Below are 23,911 nucleotides of genomic sequence, written 5' to 3' on the forward strand. Positions count from 1 at the left end.
ATAGCAAAATACACATAAAAAGATTTGTGTAAATAAGTAATAATTTCTGAAGTGATAAATGACATGGATAAAAGTAGATCATGGTTCATGATTCTAGAACCATTGGGAATAAAATCTAACTTAGAAAGATGGCCAGGCAGTGCCTTTCACAGGAGGTGTTATTGGTAGAGGGATCTAACTGAAGTGATGAAATGCATCACTCAGAAACATGGAGGAAGAACACTCTAAGCAGACTAAGCAGTATGCTCAAAGGTCCTGATGTGGGAATGACTCTGCATGTTTAAGAAACAGCTAGAAAGTCATTGTGGCAGGAAAAGAAACATTGGAGATGAAGTGGTTAAAGAGTTTGTGGAAAGGGATAGGAAGATATGACATAAGTTCTTATATGTTCTGTCAACAAGTTTAGATTTTGGCCCAAGTGTGATAGAAAATCCTGGACCATTTTACCAAGTCAGTTGCATGATGCCATTTGTGTTTACAAAAGACCACTGGCTTGTGTTGGAAGACAGAGGATTTCAGTTGTAGAAGATGGAAGTTTATCATGATGGCTTAGGCAAGAGATCATTTTGGCTTAGATCTGACTTAGACTTGACTGGTAGTCGAGGGTTTGAAATCAATATAATTCAAAAGTATTACTTGTTGATTTGGAGCAAAGAAATGGCATAAACAGAGCACCAAAGGACAAGAAGTTCATATCTGTGGAAGGGTAAGTACAAAATGAGGAAGAAACTGAACTGAGTGAATACATAACAGGCTTCCCAGAGGGATTTGTGCTACTCTAATCACAGAAGCTTTGCCTTCACTGACAATGGTAGAACCAATCTACATAGAGTCATGTATTCTCCCCATTCCCTGATCAAGCATTTTCGTCAGTAGCCATTTTAAACATCAAAGGTTCCGATTCCAGAGCCTAATTAGGGACACCCATCAGCTAGGTCCAATTCCATATGTACCAGCCCATTTATTGGGTGGGAGTTGCAAGGCAGCCAGCACAGTGTGCCCACGAACTTGAAATATGTTTCTCAACTATATTGTCCACTTGAATCAGCACCACCAATCAGCTGCAGGCTTCTGTTAAAATTCTTCCATCTCTGAGAGAAATAACCTATTTAAAACTCTCTTTCCAAAACCAATTTGTACTACTGCCCATTTTTTTCAGTCTCTTCTTGGTTTGCATACAATGTATTTCTTTTTTATATCTGAAAAAGTATTCTTCTCTTACTAGAGAATATGAAAATGAAGACACATTTCCAACACAATGGCACTGAGGCAACTGAGTTTATTCTGCTGGGATTGGCCAGCCAACTAGAACTGCAGCCCATGCTTTTTGTGAATTTTCTCCTGATTTATGTCATCACCGTGATTGGGAACATTGGACGGATTTTATCAATGAGATTCTCTCCTGGGCTGCAATCCACCATGTACTTTTTCCCTGCCCATTTAATATTGTGGATATTTTTATTCCCCCAATATCTCTCCTCAGATGTTTGTTAATTTCTTATCTGGGAAGAAAACCATTTCCTACTGAGGGTGTCTAGCCCAGTGTTTTGTTTTTGTGACTCTGTTCCTTACTGAGTGTTATGGGCTCAGTGTCATGGCCTATGACAGACACATGACCATCTGCAGTCTCCTGCATTACAACAGCACAATAACCAGGCCACTTTCCCCTACCTCTGAGATTCTATGATGGGCATGATGCATGTAATATCAACCTCTTGCTCATCCTTTAGTGAATCCAACATCATCAACCACTTCTACTGTGCTGACCCATCTCTCTTAATGTTGACATGTTCTGGCACTTACATAAAGGAAACTGCAAAGTTTGTGTGTGCAGAGATTAACCTCACAGGTTCCCTTCTCATCATCCTCATCTCCTGCCTTTTCCTTGTCATCATCGTTATGAGGATCCATTCTAGTGAAGGACAGTGCTAAGCCTTGTCCACCTGGGTCTCCCCCCTGACAACTGTCACTAGTTCTAGGGGTCCCTGTCCTGCATGCATCTCAGACCAGAAAATGAACAGCCTGTTGAGCAAGGGAATGTTATGGCAATGTCTTGTGTTTTTGTGAATCCCATGTTCAACCCATTTATCTACAGCCTGAGGAACAAGGATGGGAAACAGGCTTTAAGAAGAGTGTTTATGAAAAACCTTGGTACAATGGAGAAAAATTTTCTTTCAACACTATCAAAATGGAAAAGATAAGCCTGAAAAAACAATCAAAAGCACCTCTTATTTGTTGTCCCTAGGTGAAATTCTCTGGAATAACAGTAATATCTGTAAGTATTCATAATTTGGGATCAAGTGAGATTCTGATGGAAACAAAGAATGAGAAAATTGTTTGGAAATGAGAGTTGATAGCAAAGACATTAGGAGAAATGTGCTATTTATCATTAAACAGACCTATGTCTCATTGAATGTATCATTTCCACTTAATTTGTTAATCAACATGTTTTTTCTCTCACTCTTTTTTTTTAAGATTTTATTTATTTATTTCTAGAGAGGGAAGGGGGGAGAGAGAGAGAGAGAGAGAATCATCAATGTGCGGTTGCTGGGGGTTATGGCCTGCAACCCAGGAATGTACCCTGGCTGGGAATCGAACCTGGGACACTTTGGTTCCCAGCCCATGCTCAATCCACTGAGCTATGCCAGCCAGGGCCTCTCTCACTCTTTAGGTCATCAATATCGAGCATCTTATACCCATCCTATCAGTAAAAGATAGGATGAGTATACACTATATTTCCTCAATGAGAAAGTGACTTACTGCTCTGTGGTATATTATATAGATTCCTTTAATGAAAGCTTATTATCTTCTCAAAAAGGTCATATCTCTATTTTCAGATATTTTCTCTTTGCTCTCATTATACTTTTGGTACATTTTTTATCTACTTTTTAAAAATGTAAAACCATATGTTGTTATTATCTCAACAAATAACCTGATATTTTATATTTTAATAATGCAATAATATGTTTTGTTATATTCCTTTAATCACAATAAATACTTTTATTAATCAGAGATACCCATTCATGATTTAGAGTTTTTATTTCTTCTATAACAGGTTTATACCATTCTATTCCTTTAATATTAATTATAATTTGCTCTATAATTTTACATATTACCTTCTATTTCTTGTCTACCTGAAAAACATTTAAAATAAAAGCTGCTCAAATATGTATTAAAACTTTGTTTACTGTTTTACAACTACATTGTAGCATAAGCTTATTCCAGATTGTTTGATACTCTTTGAAACTTGTCTTTATTTGAGAGTACAATATAATTTAATATTGACATGGCACATTATAGTAGTATAAATTTCCTCTTAGCATTTAGGGAGTTTTTATTTTTATCTCTTTAGGAAAATCATTGACCGTATAAATTGTTATTTCTGATCTTTATTAGATTAAGAAAGGATTTCAGTTTTATTTTTATTTTTTTATTTTTTTATGTAGCGATGTGTGAAATCACCACTAGTAAAAGAGTATCCAAGTTTCCCTACACCCTCAAAAATACTGTGAACATTCATCTTATTGTATGTGTGAATATAACAGATATAAATTGAGCACAAAAAACATCACACATCAGATATCACCTATTAAAACTCACCTTAATTTGCTTTACTTTTTCTCCATTTCACAACATCCTAGCTATTATGCTGCTGATGTTTAAAGTTGAGATGAAGAAAAAAGAAACATTTATTTGGAAGAACTTTTCTTAAGAAGTAAACTTCCGAATGAAAGAAAAATTTTGTTTCTAGATTAAAACATCGTAGCTAGAGTTATTGATAATCCTTTGCCTCATCTCCCCCTCCCAAGAAACAAATAAGGTTAATGTTATTTACCCCTGGAGATCTCAACTTACTCAGAAGCACAATATTTTTAGGAGGAAAATACTAGAAGTTTGAATTAGAAGGAACCTGGATGACTCTATACTGTTATAGAACAGTACTGAGTAGAACGGTACTGAGCTAAGGAAGGTCATCAAGAAGACATGACTGCTGGTTTGCACGTGGGAACTGGACCTTGGTGATGGGAGGCTCCCCATTCCCTCCTCTGGGCTTGGAGGCCCACTCCTCTCACCTTCCTAGCACTACAAGCTGCTCAAGAACACAGCCTTCAGACAGTGATGTGGAAATGAGACTATGCGAACTGGGTACATAGCTAGACCCAGTTGAGGTCCTGTGTGTGCAGGACCTGGATATAAACTTAGAAGTTTTGTGGGGTGGATGCAGAAATCTACTCTTCTTGCCACTGCCCAACAAAAGCCTCGTAAGTCAGTTCCCTGGTTTCTTCAACCTGCCCCCCACCAAACTGGAGTGGTCTGCCTTTTTCTTAGGTCTCTTGTCCTCAGCATGCTGGGGACTGGTTTCAGATTACAGCTGGGAAGTTCCCAAGGAAGTTGTCACCCAGCATAAATTCCTGCTTTTTCCTACATTCATATTGCAATTCTAACGTTAATAAAGATCCTTTAATTGTATATCCTGGAATCTGGATGATACTGGAAGACAGCTATGCTCACCACTATACCACCAATGCCCACTTGGATGATACTAAAAATACACGCTTGTTTGTTTGTTTGTTTTCTTGATCACAGCCAACACACCCTTACAAGGGATCCAGTCATATATAACCAGCCTCTGTTCCATCTGCCACCTGCCCGAGTCCAGCCAGTTATTCATTACAGGCTGTGCGCCCTCTGCGCAGTGCAATGGGAACTGAGACCCATGCAAAACAAGGACACATTTCCAGACTGCCCAACTTTCAGCTAACATGGTACCCTTACCAAGTGAGGGCTGCCTCTATTTAGTGTACCACTTCTTCCTTTTCCTCAATTACTAAACAAACATTGCCATGAAAATCTTCTACCCCATGTGTTTTTATGCTCTCAGCACATTCTTACAATTTGAATAACTGAGTAAAAGTGTTCAAACGCTTTTAAGACTCCTTAAAACATAATGTTAAACTGATTTTCATAAAAACTCTGTATCATTATTTCAACACCATCAATGTAGAAATTGCCATACTTGTTAAACTCTCTTGAAAATAGATTCACAAAACAGTACCTTAATTCATAATTTTGATTGCTGACATTTATTTATTTTAATTCTGATTAACACAGAGTCTCTTTCCATATTTAAATGACTCATAATTGAGAGGTATGTGTGAACCTCTCAGTTCTTTTGAGGAGTAATTGTTGGCAAATATTAAATTCAGTTAAGGATAAGATTCTGTATTTAGGTATCTTTGCTGAAAAAAAAATATGTTGCATTATGGACACAGGTATGGTACAAAAATAAATATTTATATAAAAGCATTCATACATAAACAGCCTTAATGTGCCAGGTTATAGGCTTTTTTCATGACTAGGCCACCAGCACCTCTCTGCCTTTCTGAAAAAACAGTTTAACTGGATTGTAACCTTTCAAATCTGAGAAGCCCGCTCCCTGGCCTCCATTTCATACATCTCCCCTTCTGATCTGGGTAGAGCAATGACATTAATACTGAATGTTTTCCCACATTTGTCCAATAATCTACAGTGAATGCACATTGTTTATATCGTCATGTTTGATTTTTATGTATATGTATGCATATACCTCATGAACTAAATCATTATTGCAGAATTTCTGTATTAAAGTTTCTGCATGGGATATCTAGAAGCATCTGATTTGAGTTCTCCAAAAATAAATTTGAAAAGAATAATAGTTAAGATAAAAATTTCTTCGCAAAAATTCAAAACATATTTTAATCTGCATTAATTACAAGAATTTGGTTTCACATACATATTATATATTGGCCAAAGAACAAATAGAAAAGAAGTTATTTAGTGTGCAATAAACATAACATAAACATTAGTGGAAAAATAAATAGTTACTTAATAAATAGGAGAGAATAAGTTAGAATGTGAAGGAAAATGTGTACAATATTCTAACATATGATAAAATCATATCTCAAACAATTCAAGGTATTCTCATAAAATATGGCCATGAAAAATAATAACATAGTATAGATGCTTGCTTATTTAAATTTAAGTTTCAGAAAAAACACAAAACAAATAAGAAACATAAAATATTTTCAAATAAAAATATACTTCATGCGAGAAATCATCAGAGATCAAATGTACAATAATCACCACACTGATAGCTATCCCTTATTCTTTAAACATATATTTCAATTCTTCTGTTCAATGAAAACAGGTCTATTTCCTAAGAATTACAGCAAAGAAGCAAATACTCTTAAATGACATTTTCTAATAACAAATGTACAGTGAAATCATTATTCTCAAACATGGTTTATCATAAGTGTCAACTTTGATGACTAAGTTTGACTCCTTCTGAAGAAAAATTTACCCAAAGAAAAAGTTAGCAGAGCCTTTAAAAATGTTGAAATTATTTAATTCAGCAATTTCACATTTAAGAATTTATCCTAAAAGAACAATCAGTAAGATATGTACATAGAGTTATGAGTCAATTACAACAAAAATAGCAGAAATATCAATATGAAAGAATAATGGTTTGCAAAACAAACTAAGTGAACAAAAATGCCAAATGCAGAGAGCAGTTCTCTTTTAATAAGTAAAATTTAGACTTGTTTCAAAGTTGAAATTGAATTTTATTACAAAATTGAAAAATATTTTAGTAGTTTTCACAATAGGTGTGTAATATTTTTGTAATTATCTTCAAGTATGATTCAAATTTGTGTATTATATTACATTAAAAATGGTCTTCACTACATATATATAGTCCATAAGAAATACAAACACAATACTATCAACTGAAATTAATGTTCAAACTTGTCTATGGGAAATATTCCAATTTTTATACCTTATTAAACTATATATGAACATACATTTATTGAGGAAAATATAACAAAACACAAACAGAGGTTGTTCATTGGTTTAGGACATAAGACTGATAAACATTACTTCCTCACATCTGTCTGTATTTTAGTTTTACATAGTGAACGTGTTTGATAGAATCAGCCTATATTCAATCAATTGAAACTTAGTAGAGCCCAAATTTCTAGAACTGTTGGCCATGTAGATATTTCCTGGGAAACAATTCAGACACAGTACAATAAATTTAGCAGTTGATTTCATATGGACATTTGGTATTGTGGACTTATTGGAAATTAAAGTCTACCTGCCTAGTGTAGTTCAGTGAATTGAATTCAGACCTGTCAACCAAAGGGTTCCTGGTTCAATTCCCAGTCAGGGCACCTGCCTGGGTTGCAGGCCAGATCCCCAAGTAGGAGGCACATAAGAGGCAACCACACATTGATGCTTCTCTCCCTCTCTTCCTCACTTCCCCTCTGTCTAAAAATAAATAAAAATAATTTTGAAAATAAATAAATAAAATAAAATATGAGTCCACTATCTCAAAATACCAAGCATTTAAGGCAATTTAAAAAAAATTTAACACAATTTTCAGTATGTAACCATGTCATTGACTAATAATGCATGGATTAATTTGAATAAATTATGTATCTCCTTATATAGCTTTTCTTAACATCAATTTTTCTCCGTAGAAATTTTGAAAACTGTTACAGACTAATCTAAAAAATAGTGAGTCACACACAGTTTTATGCACCAAAGTAAGCATTGGATGTTTGCTTCCAGAAGGATTTCTACACACCTACTCATTTGCATATGCTCTCAAGGCTTTCCTGGGTCTGCAGAAGCCAGCTGGTAGACACTAATAACTCCTAATAAGTTAGACATAAGTCAGAACTACTATGTAAAAACTACATCTACATTGACATTGCACTTTACTGATGATTGAATTAGATCCATATTTCTGAACTCTCACAAGGAGGTGTTGACAGTGTATTTTCAAAATCAAGGAATGGAAATGGTATTTTAAAATGAAAAAAATGTTTCTTAGGATGTGTATAGTATGTGTGGTTAGGGGAATGTATACAGAGTTTAAACCTCTGGGTGATCCACGTATTGAAAATTTCTACACCATGATTCCAAGCGCCAGAGCCAATGTTGTACACCACACACTGAAGAATAAACTATTCATAATTTTTCAAATACAAGTGTTAAAGTAATCACCTTATTTATAACTCACTGTGGCTTTGAAGACTATATAACTCATAGCAAATGGGTTTCCAATGTTCCCATCAGAGTGAATTAGATTAACCACCAAGTCAGTAAAGATAGTGAAGTATTGGATGGAATTATTGAATATAACCCATTTATTATCAAAACTACTCTGCTAAATAAAACATTTTCAATGTCAACATTACAGTTCTATGAGAACAATATCCTTAAAGTTATAAACTTCTAGAAGAAATTAGCAAATATCACTGAGAATTCATGGCAATAAATAAAAATGACTACAGAGCAGGAGGTTTGTCCTTTGAAGAGAGTCCCTCTCTCATCACAGACACTTACTCAGTACAATGAACAGATGCCTAACCTGCATTTTTATGGAAGAGATTTCCCCTCACTGTCTGCTGCAGGGCGTGGATCACATGCTTGTTCCTTAGACTATAGATCAATGGGTTCAGCATTGGGCTCAAAAAAGTGTAAAAGACTGCAATTATTTTGGACTCCTCTACAGACCTCTCAGATGGGGTCCTTAAGTACATGCAGAAGAGAGTCCCATAAAATATAGTGACTGTTGTCAGGTGGGAACCACAGGTAGAGAAGGCTTTGTGCCTGCCTTCAGCAGAACGGATCCTCAAGATGGCTGCAAGAATGAAAAGGTAGGACAGGAGAATGATGAAGAGAGAGCTTGAGAGAGTAAATCCAGCCACTACCAGCATTGCCATCGTTTTGACATGGGTGTCAGAGCAGGCCAGCATTATAAGAGGAGGATCTGCACAGTAGAAATGATTGATTTCCAGGGAGCCACAGAAGGACAAGTGAAAGGTCAGCAGTGCCTGAGAGAGTCCATTGAGGAAGCCAAAAACATAACATACCATGACTAGAGAGGTACAAGTGTCCTTGGACATTCTGGTACTGTAATGTAAAGGGCTGCAGATGGCTACATAGCGATCCAATGCCATTGAGGCAAGGATGTAAAGCTCAGTGATCACCAGGGCAATGAAGAGAAGACACTGTGAGAAGCATCCAGCATAGGAGATGGTCTTCTGGTCTGAGAGGAAATTGTACAGCATACTTGGGGTGATGTTGGAAGAATAGCAAATGTCTACAAAGGAGAGGTGGCTAAGGAAGAAATACATGGGCGTTTGGAGGTGGGAATTGGTCCTGATCAGCACGATCATGCACAGATTCCCTGTCAGCGTGATTAGGTAGATCACCAGAAACAGCCCAAACAGGATCTTCTCTAGTACTGGGTCATCTGTGAGTCCCAAGAGAATGAATTCTGCCACTGTAGTGTGGTTTGGGGAAGACATTTTCTTATCCTTTGAAAACTAAAAGTCACAAAGAAAAGTGAAGGATTCAGCATTTATTTTATCCACGTCATATTTACTTATTAATTTAGTCATTATTGGGAAATTTGTCTTTTCAAAACTACACAAGTGTTGCCCTGGGTTGTGTGGCTCAGTGGATTGAGTGTAGGCCTGAGGGACAAAGGGTCACTGGTTTAATTCCCAGTCTAGGTCCCATGCCTGGGTTGCAGGCCAGGTCCCCTGCAGGGGGCTGTCCAGAGGCAATCACACATTGATGTTTTCTCCCTCTCTTTTTCCCTCCCTCCCCCTTTCTAACTAAAATAAATAAATACAATCTTTAAACAATACATGAGTGTCTACATAAATATATTCACCCTATATCTCTGTGTTGTCCCTCTCTTCCTCTCAATATATCAAATAGACATATACATTCTCTCTCTTAGAAGTATGTGACTGTATATGTATATATAATTCTATTATATATTAATATGTATAATGTAAAAATATTGCATATTATATGTCTTTTTACATTTATGTCTATCTTTTTGGAGAACTCCATATACGATATTTTTTCAAATATTGTGAAAAAATAAAGCCAAAGAAATGAAAATCGGTCATGAAAAACAGCATCTTAGCATCATTCAACTGAACAAATGAGGGAACTTAGTTTCCTAGGGTTCCTCCAACTCTGGTATCTTGTAGTTTCAGACACAAAATAAAATATAAATATTCAATCTAGTATTTTCATTTGAAAATCCAGTTGTCTGACCTCATGTTATGTAGAGGACATTGAGTTAGTAAAACTTATCTCTTTGTCAATGGCTAAGAAGTTACAGAATAAAGAGTTGTTTGTTTTGTAAATTAACCCACTCATTTATTCATGTACACTGAAAAGTTTTGATGTATTTCTGCTGTAGGTTCTGGGGTGATAGCGTGAAAACTATTCCTCATCTTCACACAGCATATATTATGGGAGAATTAAACACAGACACAACGATGTATAACATAATGTCATTTAGAAGCAAGTACTATGAAGGAAATGAAAGCAGGATGTTGTCAGATGTACTTTTTTTCCCACATGAGTGAGATACTAATTTCCACCCAAAATAGCAAAGCATGTTTTAGTGAACAAATGTAGAAAATTACCTACCTGTAATAGATGACTTACAATATTTTGTAAAAACAAAGTAGGAAGATTTATAGTGTATTTCTTAAGAAGACTGTCCAGGGCATTTTTAAAATAATTTTAAACACCAATTAAAATAACCTTTGCTCCTCAAGGGAAATTTTTTAATTTTATGCTTTGGGAGCTGGATTCTCCTTTGAGGCCATTTACCCCTTCCTAACACTTACACACTGCTGATATTGTGTATGGGCTTTTTAGCACATATAAAGAATTTAACTGTCACTTTTAATACTATGGAAGACTAAATATGGGAAAATAACTTTTGCAGTTTTAGTATAGTAAAGAAAAGGGAAATGCAATCAGAAAGCTTAATGGTTCTGTATGAGGAGTAACACGAGGTCATCTAAGGAGAGAAAGAAGGAGGAAGGTACAGTAGTGGAGAAATGGGAGGAGCAGAAAAACTTGGAAAGCCACAGACTGAAAAACAGTGCCCACATTAAATAATCCTGGCAAAGTCTTGTATTCAGAATACAGGATGGTTCTGCACAATAAAGTAATCAGCCCAATTTTTAAAAGTCTAAGAAGGAACTAAACAATTTATTAAAAAGGTATATGAACAGCCACCATACATGAAGAGAATTTCAACATCCTTCCATAATTGTCAAAGAAATGCCTCTTATAACTGCAGGGGGATACCACTTCAAGCCTACATCAATGGCAGGAATTTTTTAAATAGATAATAAAAACATAACAAGGTCAAGTACTTGAAACTCTCAGAATAAATCACTTGATGGAGTATAAAATGATTCAAATGCCTTAGAAAACTGGCTATTTCTTATAAAATTTCATAAAACACTATAATTCTTTATAAAATGATGGCCCAGTAAGTATTAAGTATTTACCCAACAGAAAAGAAGACATACCCACTAAAAAACTCAAATATATATTGGAAGATACATACATTTAAATACAGGGAAATATCCCTATAATTGAATAATATAACAGCAGCAAATGTTTTTGAAATATAAATAATACAACTAAAATGAATCTCAAAAACAAAACCTTGTACCAAGAGGAAGATAACTTCCAGGAGGGCAAAGTAGTGATCCCCAAAACCTGCTTCTCCACAACAGTAATGAGAACACTGACCAAAGTTGTAAAACCAACTTTTCAGAACTCTGGATATTACCCAAAGGCTTGCAACAATCCCAAGAGTGTTTCTTCAAGTAAAAATGTCTGAATCTTGTTAGGAAGAGTGAGCATTGGGGAGTTTTCAATGTGCCTTATTCTCACCCTCTCTCCCTACCTGCGTAGCAGCCATAAAAACAAACTATGATTAGATGGCTGTATACATCTGTCAAATTGCATTAAATAGTCTACATTTTACTGTAATCAATTTACCCTTGTAAATTCTGAAGTTAAGTTTTGCTTTTCTCAGAGTCCAGCAGATCAAATTATTCAATGACTGTTTAACAATAAAGTTCTAGTCAAAAATAAACACACACGCACAGGGGCACAATAGCATCAGTCTCTTTCCAAAGTTAATTGAAACAGGTCAACAGGCAAGCCTTGAAGGCTATAACTTGTTTCAAACAGACTCTTCAAGCCCTGGCTGGCGTAGCTCAGTGGATTGAGCGCAGACTGCGAACCGAAGCATCGCAGGCTCGGTACAGTCAGGGCACATGCCTGGGTTGCAGGTCACCGCCCGCAGCAACCACACGTTGATGTTTCTCTCTCTCTCTCTTTCTCCCTCCTTTCCCTCTCTAAAAATAAATAAATAAAATAAAATAAAAGCCAGCTCTCTGTTAAAAAAAAAGATTCTTCATCTCCCAAATTTTAATCATTACATGATGGATGAAATCTAAACTATACTATAAGGTCATAGTAATCAAAACAACCTGGTACTGGCATAAAAACAGACCCAAAGATCAACAGAACAGAATAGAGAGCTCAGAAATAAACCCACTCCTTTATACTCAGTTAATATTAGATGGAGGAAGCAAACACATACAATCGGTAAAAGACAGTTATTCACTAAATGGTATTGAGAAAATTGGACAGATACAAGTAGAAAAATGAAACTAGACCACCTTCTTACACCACACACAAGAATAAATTCTTAATGGAACAAAGACTTAAATGTTAAAACCAAAACCATAAAAATCCTAGACAAAAACATAGGCACCAAAATCTTGGATATTACTCATAAAATTTTTATCAGATATATCTCCCCAGACAGGGGAAACAAAACAAAAAATAAACAAATGGGACCACATCAACCTACAAACTTTTTGCACAGCAAAGGAAATCATCAACAAAATAAAAAGACAACTCACAATGTAGGAGAACATATTCACCAATATATTTGATAAGTTGTTTATATACAAAATTTATAAAGCATTTACAAAACCCAACACCAAAAAAGCTAAGCACCCAATTAAAAAATGGACAAAGAAGGGTATAAAGAAAGGGGAACTTTTTTGCAGTGTTGATGGGATTGCAAGTTGGTGCAGCCACTATGGAAAGCAGTATGGAGATGCCTCAAAAAGTTAAAAATGGCAAGAATAGTACGGGAAATGTAGAAGCTAAAGAACTCATAAGTATGACACATGGACATGAACTAAAGGGGGGGAACGTGGGTGGGAGAGGGGGTACAGGGTGGAGGGGAGAGAAGGGGGGAAATGGGACAACTGTAATAGCATAATCAATAAAATACATTTAAAAAAATGGATCTGCCTTTTGACCCACCAGTCCCACTTCTGGAAATTCTGAAGGAACCCAAAACACTAATTCAAAAGAACATAAGCACCCCTATGTTCATTGCAGCATTATTTACAATCACCAAGATAAGGAAGCAGCCCAAGTGTCCATCAGTACATGACTGGATAAAAAAACTATGGGACATTTACACAATGGAATACTGCTAGGCCATAAAAAATAAGAAGATTTTATCCTTTGTGACAATTTGGATGAACCTGGAGTACATTATGCTAAGTGAAATAAGCCAGTCAGAGAAAGACAAATACCATATGATTTCCCTCATATGTGGAATCTAATGAACAAACTGAACTAACAAGGAAAATGGGGACAGGCTCATAAAAGGAGAGCAGGATGAAAGCTAGTGCAAGGGGTTACATCTCCTACATTTTCATTTTCATTGACATTATGAGTATCCATTCCAGGGAGAACAATGTAAAGCTTTGTCCACCTGTGGCTCCCACCTGACAGCTGTCACTAAGTTCTATGGGTCCTTGTTAGAATGTATCTCAGACTAGCAAACAAGCATTCTGTTGAGCAAGGGAAAATTGTGGCAGTGGGGGTTTTTTTTGGTCTGTTTGTGTTTGTCTGTTTATTTGTTTGTGTTTGTGAGGTCATGCTGTATCCATTCATGTACACTCTAAGGAAGAAGGTTGTGGAACATCCTTTAAGAAGAGTGTTTATGAGAAACCTTGGTGCAAGGAAGAAAAGTTCGATTCAACAGTTTCCCTATGGAAAAAAAAAGTCTCAAAAAATAAAATTGTATTCCTTGTTGGTTGTTCCTGAATGCAATTCTCTGAAATGACAGTACCATTTGTTTTGATTTTTATTGAATTTATTGAGGTGACATTGATTAATAAAATTATCTAGGTGTCAAGTGTACAGTTTTATACTTTATCTCTATATCGTATTGTGTTTTTACCACCCAAAGGCAAGTCTCTGTCCATCACCATTTGTGAGAGGAAATCTGGCTCTCAGAATTCCTCCCGTCCATGCATGGGAAATAGTTTGTCCTGGACACAATCTTGCTGTTTCTGTGGAAAAGTGGATGGTGAATCCCTCTAGTAGAGAATGCACCAAGCCCTTCTCCCAAATGGCTTTTATTTGGAATGGCATGTGTAGTTGTACACAGCATATGTGCTTAGTTCATCAATCAAAGTCAAAAAGGCTATCATCATACAAAAACAGGTGTCATCTATAGATAATAATTGAAGGAACACAGAGATTTCTCATAGGCCAGGGTCTGTTAGTAATGCTGTCACCTGAGGGTCTTTAAGACGTGTTTCGTGAGACAAGGAGTTTACTTCTTATGGCTTGAATTTAAACATCCAGTTTATATCACCAGGGCTATACAAAACAGAACAAGCTTCAAAGGATATAATGTATTTATCAGGGCTGATTCCCATGGGAACCCTCAGTGTTAGAGTCAGGTCACGTCTGCCACCTGCACTACCTGGTTTTCCAGGGAGACTTAGTAGCCCCTTTCAGAGCCTGCACTCGCAGGTTCAGAAACCACAGAGTGGTCCCCAACAACCATTTATCCTCCTTTTACCTTCTATTTGGCCCAACCTTATATGATTTCCCTTCTGGAAATATACCTGAACACAAACGAAACACTTATTCAAAATAGCACATGCACCCCTACATTCATTGTGGCATTATTTCAAAGAGTCAAGATTAGCAAGCGACCCAATTGCCCAGTAGATGAGTGGATAAAAAAGCTGTGGTAGCCTTACATGATGGAATGCAACTCAGCCATAAAAAAGATGGAAATCTTGTCTTTTTTGACATTATGGATGGAACTAGAGAGTATTATTACTAAGTGAAATAAGAGAAGTAAAAGAAAGAAAAATACCATATGATTTCACTTATATGTGAAATGTAGTGAACAAAATAAACAAACAAAATAGAAAAACAGATTCATAGGGACAGAAAATAGACTGACAGGTGTTAAAGGGGAGGAGGGTTAATGGTCTGGATAAAAAAGGTGAAGTGATTAAGCCAAAACCCCTCATAAACATAGATAATAGCATGATGATAAACAGTAATTTTTTTAGGTATACATAGTTTGGGATCATGTGACAATCTTGAGGAAACAATGAATGAGAAAGTTCTTTACAAATGATGGTTGAAGGAAACAGCAGCCGAAGTCAGGCTCAGTCTCACTCAAGATATTATTTATAATTAATCAACTAGTGAATAACTTTTCCTTTCACTTTCTTGGCTAGCAATATTAAATATCACTGAGCTACTCTTACAAAGTTAAGTGCACTACAATATATTTCCTAAATATGAAAATGATTTATTTTCATACAATATATTATTATAAGGTTTCCTTTCATGAAAGCTGATTATGTCCTCAAAAGAAGTTCAAATCTCTAATTTTGATGGTTTTTAATCACTGTATATTTGGTACATTTTTAGTGTACTTATCTTAAATATAGAACAATGTCCTTTATTATTTCAACAAAGAACATAATATTGTATGTGTTTATAACTCCACTATTTTTAACATTAACTTCATTTACTCAAAACAGATTTTCTTCTTGAGTATACACATTTCTGATTTAGAATGTTCCTTTTCTATAAAAGAATTTAATAAAATTTGTTCCCACAACAGTATTAACAACTGTTGTTATACAATTTTACATATCACTTTTCCACTCTTGTGTACCCACAAACAATTTTCACAACATCTGCTCAAGTGTCCATGAATATTTCATTTTAGTGCTTTAAAACTAAATAATAACATAAGAATATTCCTTATTGCTTGATACTCTGAAATTGGTTTCTTAACTGTATAATAGAACTTAATGTTGATTTACATCATTAGAACTCAAGTCATTTTGAAAGCATAGGCAATGAGGTCCATGAGTAGGGAACCTATGTATTAATTCTTGCAGACACAAACATATTGTAGTGTGCCACTATCTTTTAATAATCAAGCGGTTTTATGTTCTACTTAAGGAAGAAACAGAAAGACAAATACTGTGTGATCTCACATTTATTTGAAATCTTCAAAAGTGAAACTCATAAAAACAGAATTGAATGGTGGTTGGCAGTGGCTGGGAGTTAGGGGAATGGGGAATATCAATCAAAGTGTACAAACTTCTACTTAGAAGATGGGTAAGTTCTGGAGATCTAATGTACGGCATGGTGACTATAATTAAGAATACTGAACCAGTGAATATATCTTTGGGTAAGAAATTTTTTTAAAAGAATACTGTTTCATATAATTAGAAGTGCTAAGACAGGGAATCTTAAATGTTTTCACCACTACAAAAATAATTACTGTTGTGTGAGATGATAGATGTGTTGACTAACATTATTTTGACATTTATTTCACAATATAATACATGGCTCAAATCACTTGTACATTTAAAATTACAGCCTGTTATATGTCAAGTATATTTCAGCAAACCTTGAAAAAGTACTAGTCAATAAATTTTCAATGATAAATAAGACTACTGTTCTCTGAAAAATAAATTAAATTATAAATACATAATAATGAAATATCTTTTAAATCCCAAGTATATGGTAAGTAAGCACTATTTTCTAAATAACATATAGGTTAAAAAGTCACTGGATAAATAAGAAACTATTGCAAACTAAATGATGAAAATATCAATATTAGTGACTTTCAGGTAAAGCAGTGTTTAACTGAAATGTATAAAACATATATGAGAAATAATGCAATACTCAAAACAATAATCCAAACATTCACTTTTAAAAAGTAGAAAAGAAGATAAAAGGTGACCACAAGCAAAATTTAAAATTTTTAAGAAAAACCTTTTCAATTACAGCTTACTTTCAATATTATTTTGTATTGGCTTCAGGTGCTCAGTATAGTGGTTAGACAATCACATACTTTACAAAGTGTTCCCCCTCATATCTTCACTACCAACCTGGCATCAGACATAGTAGTTGTAATATTATTGCCTATATTCCCTCTGATGTACTTTAAGAGTACAAATTAATAGTTACAAAATAGTCAGGGGGATGTAAAGCACAGTGAAATCTAAATTTTTCAATCCAAGTGTAACAGAAAGCATTCATTCATTTCCTAGACCTGAGTTTATGGATCCAGTGTTGCAATTCAGAGAAGAGAAGTAAAACCTTACAATTTAGAGGTCCCAAACTTGATCCACAAACTCATGTCTAGGAAAGAATGCTCATTCTAGCCCTCCCTCCACACATTCCCACACTGATCATTGCACAGGCACATTCACAAGGAACAGAAACCACTGTGATGACATGTCATTTTGATTTTGCTTAGCAAGTCAGGACAAAAGTAGGGAAAGGTGTATTTCTTAAAGACAGATGGCAATAAGAACAGAATAAATAAAAGGCACTAGACTGAAAGCAACTTTCCCCTTTCCACTACTATAAACAGCAAGAGCACACCAGTGTTCCACATCACGAAAGGAAGGAAGTTCCACTTAGAGCACTGCCCCTCAACTTTGACGTGTCTCCAATCTATCTAGGATATCATTAAAGCACAGACTTGGATGTGGTACAGCTGAACTACAGGATGTGATGTCATATTTTAAAAGAACATCAAGGTAATGCTGTTGCTGCTAGTCCAAGGACCACACATTGAGGGGCAAGGGAAGAGACTATCAAATGCAGCTCGTTTTTACCCCAGACCTGAAGCTAGTACATGAGCTACTTGAAATATACCCATAAAGAACACCAAACTCATCATCAAGATGCAGACATTTGAGCCAAAGGTTTAGAGTTACGGTTTATTGGAAAGTGGAGGCATTGCCATCTTAGTGACCATATTTTGTCTGAGGACACTCTTCAATGCCCGCTTTACATCTTTGTTCCGCAAACTGTAGATCAATGGATTAAGCACTGGACTTACAAAGGTGTAGAAGACGGCTATTATCTTGGATTCCTCAACAGTCTTGTCTGTTGGTGGTCTTACATACATACAGAAGAGTGTCCCATAAAATAGGGTAACAGCCATCATGTGGGAAGCACAGGTGGAGAATGCTTTGTGCCTTCCCTCTGCTGATTTGATCCTGAGGATGGCAGCAATGATGAAGGCGTAGGACACCAGGATGATGGTGAGGGAGCTGGAGAGATTGAAACCAGCTGATATGAGCATGGCGTGCTCTTTGATGTAAGTGTCAGAGCAGGAAAGCTGGATGAGTGGTGGGTCAGCACAGTAGAAGTGGTTGATGATGTTGGATCTACAGAAGGTCAAGCGGAAGGTCAGGATGGCCTGTAACAGGCCATCTGAGAAGCCATAGACATAAGGAAATGTGGCCAAGCAGATGCACACCTGCCTGGACATTTTCACACTGTAGCGCAGAGGGTTGCATATGGCCACATAGCGGTCATAGGCCATGGCCGCCAGCATGTAAAACTCAGTGAGGAGGAGCGCAATGAAAATGTAACACTGTGTAAAGCAGCCAGCAAAGCTGATGGTCTTCTTCTCTGAGAGGAAATTAGTCAGCATCTGTGGGGTAGCATTGGAGGTGTAGCACAAGTCAACAAAGGCTAGGTTAGTGAGGAAGAAGTACATGGGCGTGTGAAGGCGAGAGTCCAGTCTGATCAACACTATCATGCCCAGGTTGCCCAAGAGAGTGACCAGGTACACCACCAGAAATAGCACGAAAAGGAGAGACTGGAGTTCAGGGCGACCTGTGAGCCCCAGGAGAATGAATTCTGTTATTTCACTGTTATTTGTGATGGACATTTTCTGAGAGTCTGTGCCTGAGCTTGAAACAAATGGAAATAGGGCAGATAGAAAGGTACAAATCAATTTACTAATTACTGAAATGTTTTTACTCCAAAATCCATGTCCTTCCAAATGAATGCAACAATAAACAAATTTTGTACTTCTGCTAAACCATTTGCATTTTTGCCTTCAAATTTTATACTGTTATATTTCTCTTATCTACATTTATATCTATAGATATACCTATATATATATCTATAGTTAAATCCATATTTAAATCAATATATACAACTTATATCCACATATGCATACATATCCCTTATTTTCATTAACTAGTTTTTGCCTCTCAAACTTTTCTCCTCCTATAAAGCCCAATTTAAAGACCAGTTTTTCATGAAAAATTTCTCATACCACTTCTCTCATACTTGAGCTTGAACTCATCCCTTTGCCTTCCCCTTCCAGTCTACCCTACATATTGCCCATTTATTTTGCAGCACATCATGTGACCATAATACATCTACTTTCTACTCATATGTTAGTTCCTCAGGGGTATGGACAAAATTTAGTTCATTTCTGGCTTCTAAGCACATGTTTATATACTGGATTTTAAAAGAAAAGAAATAGTGTGAGCATGAAAGAATGAATTGCATGCAATGTTTTACTCATTTCTACATCCATCCCCATGCTCTCCATGATGTTGTGTTCTCAGGAGAATTAAGCCCTTTTTAAGCAATTGCTTGAAAAACTTGTTCATCAAGCAAATGAAAGAAAGTTTGTTTCAGAAACTCTGCTATGAGTTACTCGAACCTTTATGTTTAAGAATTATCCAGAAGATTCTAATGTACATGTTCCCAGAATCACAATTCACCAAGGCACCGTCACAGTGGTCCCATAAACAGATGGCAAATAAGTAAACAATGAAGAGTCAAATCAAAGGAATACTCACACAGTATTTTGAGGATGGTCTAGAGCAATGGTATAGTGTGCTGATAAAGTAAAAGAAATAAGTTTGGCTTAGTTAGTAATTAATCATAACTTATATTGACCTAAAGCATTACAATTTATATGGCTTTTTATATCTTTTGCATGTCATGACCAGTGCTAAATCTCCTCTTCCTTTCTCTCAAGTTGCTCTAATTGTTTTCTCTTTCTCTCATATTTACATGTTTTAAACCTGCCCCATGCTTGCCTGATTTTAACATGTCACTAAAACTTGCTTTAGTAAAAAATTTAGAAAGACAGTAACAAATATATATCCTTTATCCAGAATACTAAGTACTTAATAAATATTTGTAGAGTACACTATTAATAGTTACTCATAACACATAATTATTATTCACCACAAGTTACTTAATTTTTTCAATGCAAATAGGATTACAATATGTATTCTCCCTCCCTCTCAAGCCATTATGAACATCAAATTAAAAGTTCACAAAACAAGTCATTATGGATATTCAACATAGCTTGTGACTAGACACTGTAGATACAAAATGAACAAAAATTTCAAAAACCTCTGCCCTTCTGGCATTGTATTCTAGCGGACAGATACAGATATTATTGCAAGTAAGTACATAGTGTTTCAAATGGCACTGTTACAGAGAAAAATAAAGAAAATAAAGTTTGGGGAAAGGGGTGATCAAATTTCAGAAAGTAGCATCAGCAAAGAAACATCAGGAAAGGTGACTTTTATAGCAACAAACTGAAGGAGGGAGAGAACAAGTGTTAACATGATTTTAAGAAAGGTTTATCTAGGAAGGATAAAGAGCAAATGCTAAGATAACAAATGTGGTCTTTTTTGGACTGCTAGAGATGGATGTGTGCAGAGTTTATGCAGAAGAGGGCAGAAAATCCTAGCTTCCTAAAATACAAATCTTTCACTTCATTCATCTTTAACTATGTCTTCCACAAAAAAATGTCAATGACCTTCACTGGAGAATAGCAGCCATCAGTAGGCACAACTCTTCAAGAAGCATCTAGCAGGAAATACTCTGAAAACAGCATACTGATTTGTTGAGAGCAGCAGGGTGGCTTCGGAGATATTTTCATGTTCTCTTCAACCCAGGAAATCCCAGAGAGAGAATAGTTGGTGGTTACATGAACACAGAAAACTGGAGGACAAAAGATCAGGATATCAGAATTTTTAATCTCTAAAAACATGGCAAGAAATTGGACTAAGGGGTTCATTTGCAGAAGGACTGTTTGCTGCATGTCACTCACTGACTGACTATGGGATCTGGAATAGTTTTGACTCAACCTCAGTGATAGTGAGGGATTCAGAAACATACAGTTGAAGTAGAGCGGAAGTATTGATAAGTGGGGAAAAGGAAAAAAGTTTGTGAATAGTATGTTTTTACGGAGAAAGAAAATCACAGCTGTTCTGGCTCCCTGTGTTAGACCAAATGGAAATGGGAACATCTTCTGAACAAGGAACTTGGAGATTTCCTAGTTCATGGTCAAAGAGAGCCTCTACCTGAACACAGATGACCCAGCAGCTCAAGGACAGTAGAAAGCTATGAATTGTAAAACCTTCATCTCATGCCTGAAAATGTCCTTACATTTGTGTGCAGTGCACAGAATATTTGCCTTTCTTGGGTATTTTGCACCAGGGACATGTCTGTGAAATATTGTCCAGAAAGATCAACAGAAATTTCAATAAGCCTGTTGTCCCTGAAAGTAGTTGAGATTCAAACTCTTCTGCTGAAACAGAAAGGAATTCAGGTATGTATTTTGAGGCAACAGGGTGAACCAAAGTAAAATTTGTCATAGACATTCACAGGGGAAAATATGACTTTTCTACTTTTGCTTGTACAAGTGGAGATAAGGAATATGTGCAAGATGAACAACATAATCAGTCATTTTTAAGAAACAACTCTATTGTTAATTTAAAAGCTTGGTAAATACAGTTTCCTCATTTACCAGAAATGAGGAGATACAGGAAAAACACATGACTAAAGTAGATTTGTATTTTATTCTCAGGGACATATGTAAATTCTATGCCATTGGAAATTACAGAGGAAAAAAGTTCCCTACTCTTAATCTGTTTTCAAAATAACTTTTCTGTTCACAGGAAAACAAGAGTGAATGGGGTTGCCCCCAGCTCTTCCTCTTTCTCCTCTTCTCCTTCATCCTTCCATAGAACTGTTCTCACAAATAATTAAGAAGATAAAATGATTGAAATTCAAATTACAAAATGTTTAGAGGCAAGTTGTCAACAAATAACATCTGCTCAAGAGAGCATCTCTAAGGAAAGGAACAGTGCACAATAGGGTTCTGGAGTGAGGGGTGAACCTAAGGGCCAGCAGAATGTCATTAACCTGGCACAAGCAACCTGAGTAGATCCACCTCCATTACAGGTCTACACTAATGCCTGACTCATCAGCGAGCAGCCCTTATGACCAGATGCTCAACACAGGGGGACACTAAGCTACTCATTAAACTGTTGCTCAGTGTTTGCAGAATTCCTTCAAGCAAAGGTTCTGGATGACTCTGGAACCTACATCTGCCTCTGTCACCAAATTACTCTGTAAACTTGGGTAACATGTAGCTCAGTCACAGTTTTTTCAAAATAAATAAATCTAATTAGGTTATGCCAGGGCTGCTCTAACATGACATCTAACAAGTCAATACTTTTGTATTTACAAAGTCAGAATTTCATGAATCCAATTCCATTTAGTGATTATGATTCTGGCTTTATCCATTATGAATTCTGTGACAGTTGCAAGGTACTTACCCTGTCTTACCATGGTTTTCCAAGGTATACAATGGGAAACACAATGGTCAAAAGTAATAAAATAGGATTAAATCATTTAAAGTATTTGGAAAAATTACATAAAGTAAGCAAGTAATGTGTGTGGCAAGAAATAGAGTTAAGACTTTTCATAGCTGACCTCCCCTCACTGCTTCTTTGCCCACAACATGTCCTCATTCACAGCTAAAACTAAAAACTATTAGCACACTGACTTGCAAAGTCAGAAAAAAATCTGATTTTTAAAGGTGTAAAATGCATGTGATTTATGGGCCTGAGTTTCAGACTTGAATACAATTTCCTTCAAACTCAAAATAAGAACAGTAAAAACACCAAGACTTAACTTCTAATTCTGATAAGCACCTGCTTTCTCAACCTCCAATTTAGGAAGTTTCTTGCCTCTCTAAGCTATAAAACACAACTATATTTATACCAAAACGTGGAGAGACTTGCTCCTAAAGCAAATCTCAGATGGACTGAAAAGTATCAGCAATGAGTGTTGCATTGGGAATAGCTTCTCTAGGGCTTAATTGAAACACTCTGGGATCATATGCCTCAGTCATATTTTCTATCATTTTAAATTCACCATTTGTCCTAAGACCTCTGCTGAAGACACACACAAAGGGGCCATCTTATATTTTGATGATGGTCTGATTTTATCATTTTTTAAATCTATGTATCCTTCCAAATTCCAGAGCTCTTAGCAATGTCCTCTCATGAACACTGATGTCTTCAGTAGAGCCTGCCAGGAACAGGATGATGGAACAAACAGGGTCTTTGGCAAACACCTTGGTGAGCACTTACTATGAGACAACTTTCATGAAGGTAATTTAATAGGCTCCTCCAAAACACTGTAAGAAATAGGAACTCTATCCTGACCCTTGAGCTAAATAAACTGAGGCTCCATTAAAATAATACCCATGGCACTTACGCAGTGCCTCATAGCTAGTAAATGACAAGATTGGATTAAATGCCTGTCTTCACATACCAAGAACACTACTTCTTCAATTGTAGGTGGCTGTCATTCCTCACACTCTAGGCACAGTTTATCCTTCCTTCCTCCATCATGCCTGGGTTCAGGGCCAGGTCCCCAGTTGGGGGCCTGTGAGAGGCAGCCACACGTTGACATTTGTCTCCCTCTCTTTCTCCCTCCCTTCCCCTCTCTCTAAAAATAAGTAAAAATAAAAGTAAATATTAAAAAAATGTCTCTTAGATTCCCTTCAGTCAGTGCTTTCCTTATT

General features: G+C 36.2%; 2 protein-coding genes across 2 annotated transcripts; both read right to left on the minus strand.

Annotated features, from left to right (window-relative positions):
• Positions 1-8,310: 8,310 nt before the first annotated feature.
• Positions 8,311-9,468, minus strand: LOC114500353 (olfactory receptor 5M10-like). The gene has a single exon (XM_028517025.2). The coding sequence runs from the start codon at positions 9,354-9,356 to the stop codon at positions 8,409-8,411; it is 948 nt and encodes a 315-aa protein (XP_028372826.1). The 5' UTR covers positions 9,357-9,468; the 3' UTR covers positions 8,311-8,408.
• Positions 9,469-17,876: 8,408 nt separating this feature from the next.
• LOC114500323 (olfactory receptor 5M11) lies at positions 17,877-19,092 on the minus strand. Its single transcript, XM_028516990.2, has one exon. It carries the CDS (start codon positions 18,941-18,943, stop codon positions 17,975-17,977), a length of 969 nt encoding a protein of 322 aa, XP_028372791.1. The 5' UTR covers positions 18,944-19,092; the 3' UTR covers positions 17,877-17,974.
• Positions 19,093-23,911: the final 4,819 nt, after the last annotated feature.

This window comes from Phyllostomus discolor, chromosome 6 (assembly GCF_004126475.2).
Source record: "Phyllostomus discolor isolate MPI-MPIP mPhyDis1 chromosome 6, mPhyDis1.pri.v3, whole genome shotgun sequence".
NCBI lineage: Eukaryota > Metazoa > Chordata > Mammalia > Chiroptera > Phyllostomidae > Phyllostomus > Phyllostomus discolor.

Bases quoted from the DNA above. Each gene is read 5' to 3' on its own strand.
- LOC114500353 (XM_028517025.2), bottom strand. From the start codon at position 9,356: ATGTCTTCCCCAAACCACACTACAGTGGCAGAATTCATTCTCTTGGGA.
- LOC114500323 (XM_028516990.2), bottom strand. From the start codon at position 18,943: ATGTCCATCACAAATAACAGTGAAATAACAGAATTCATTCTCCTGGGG.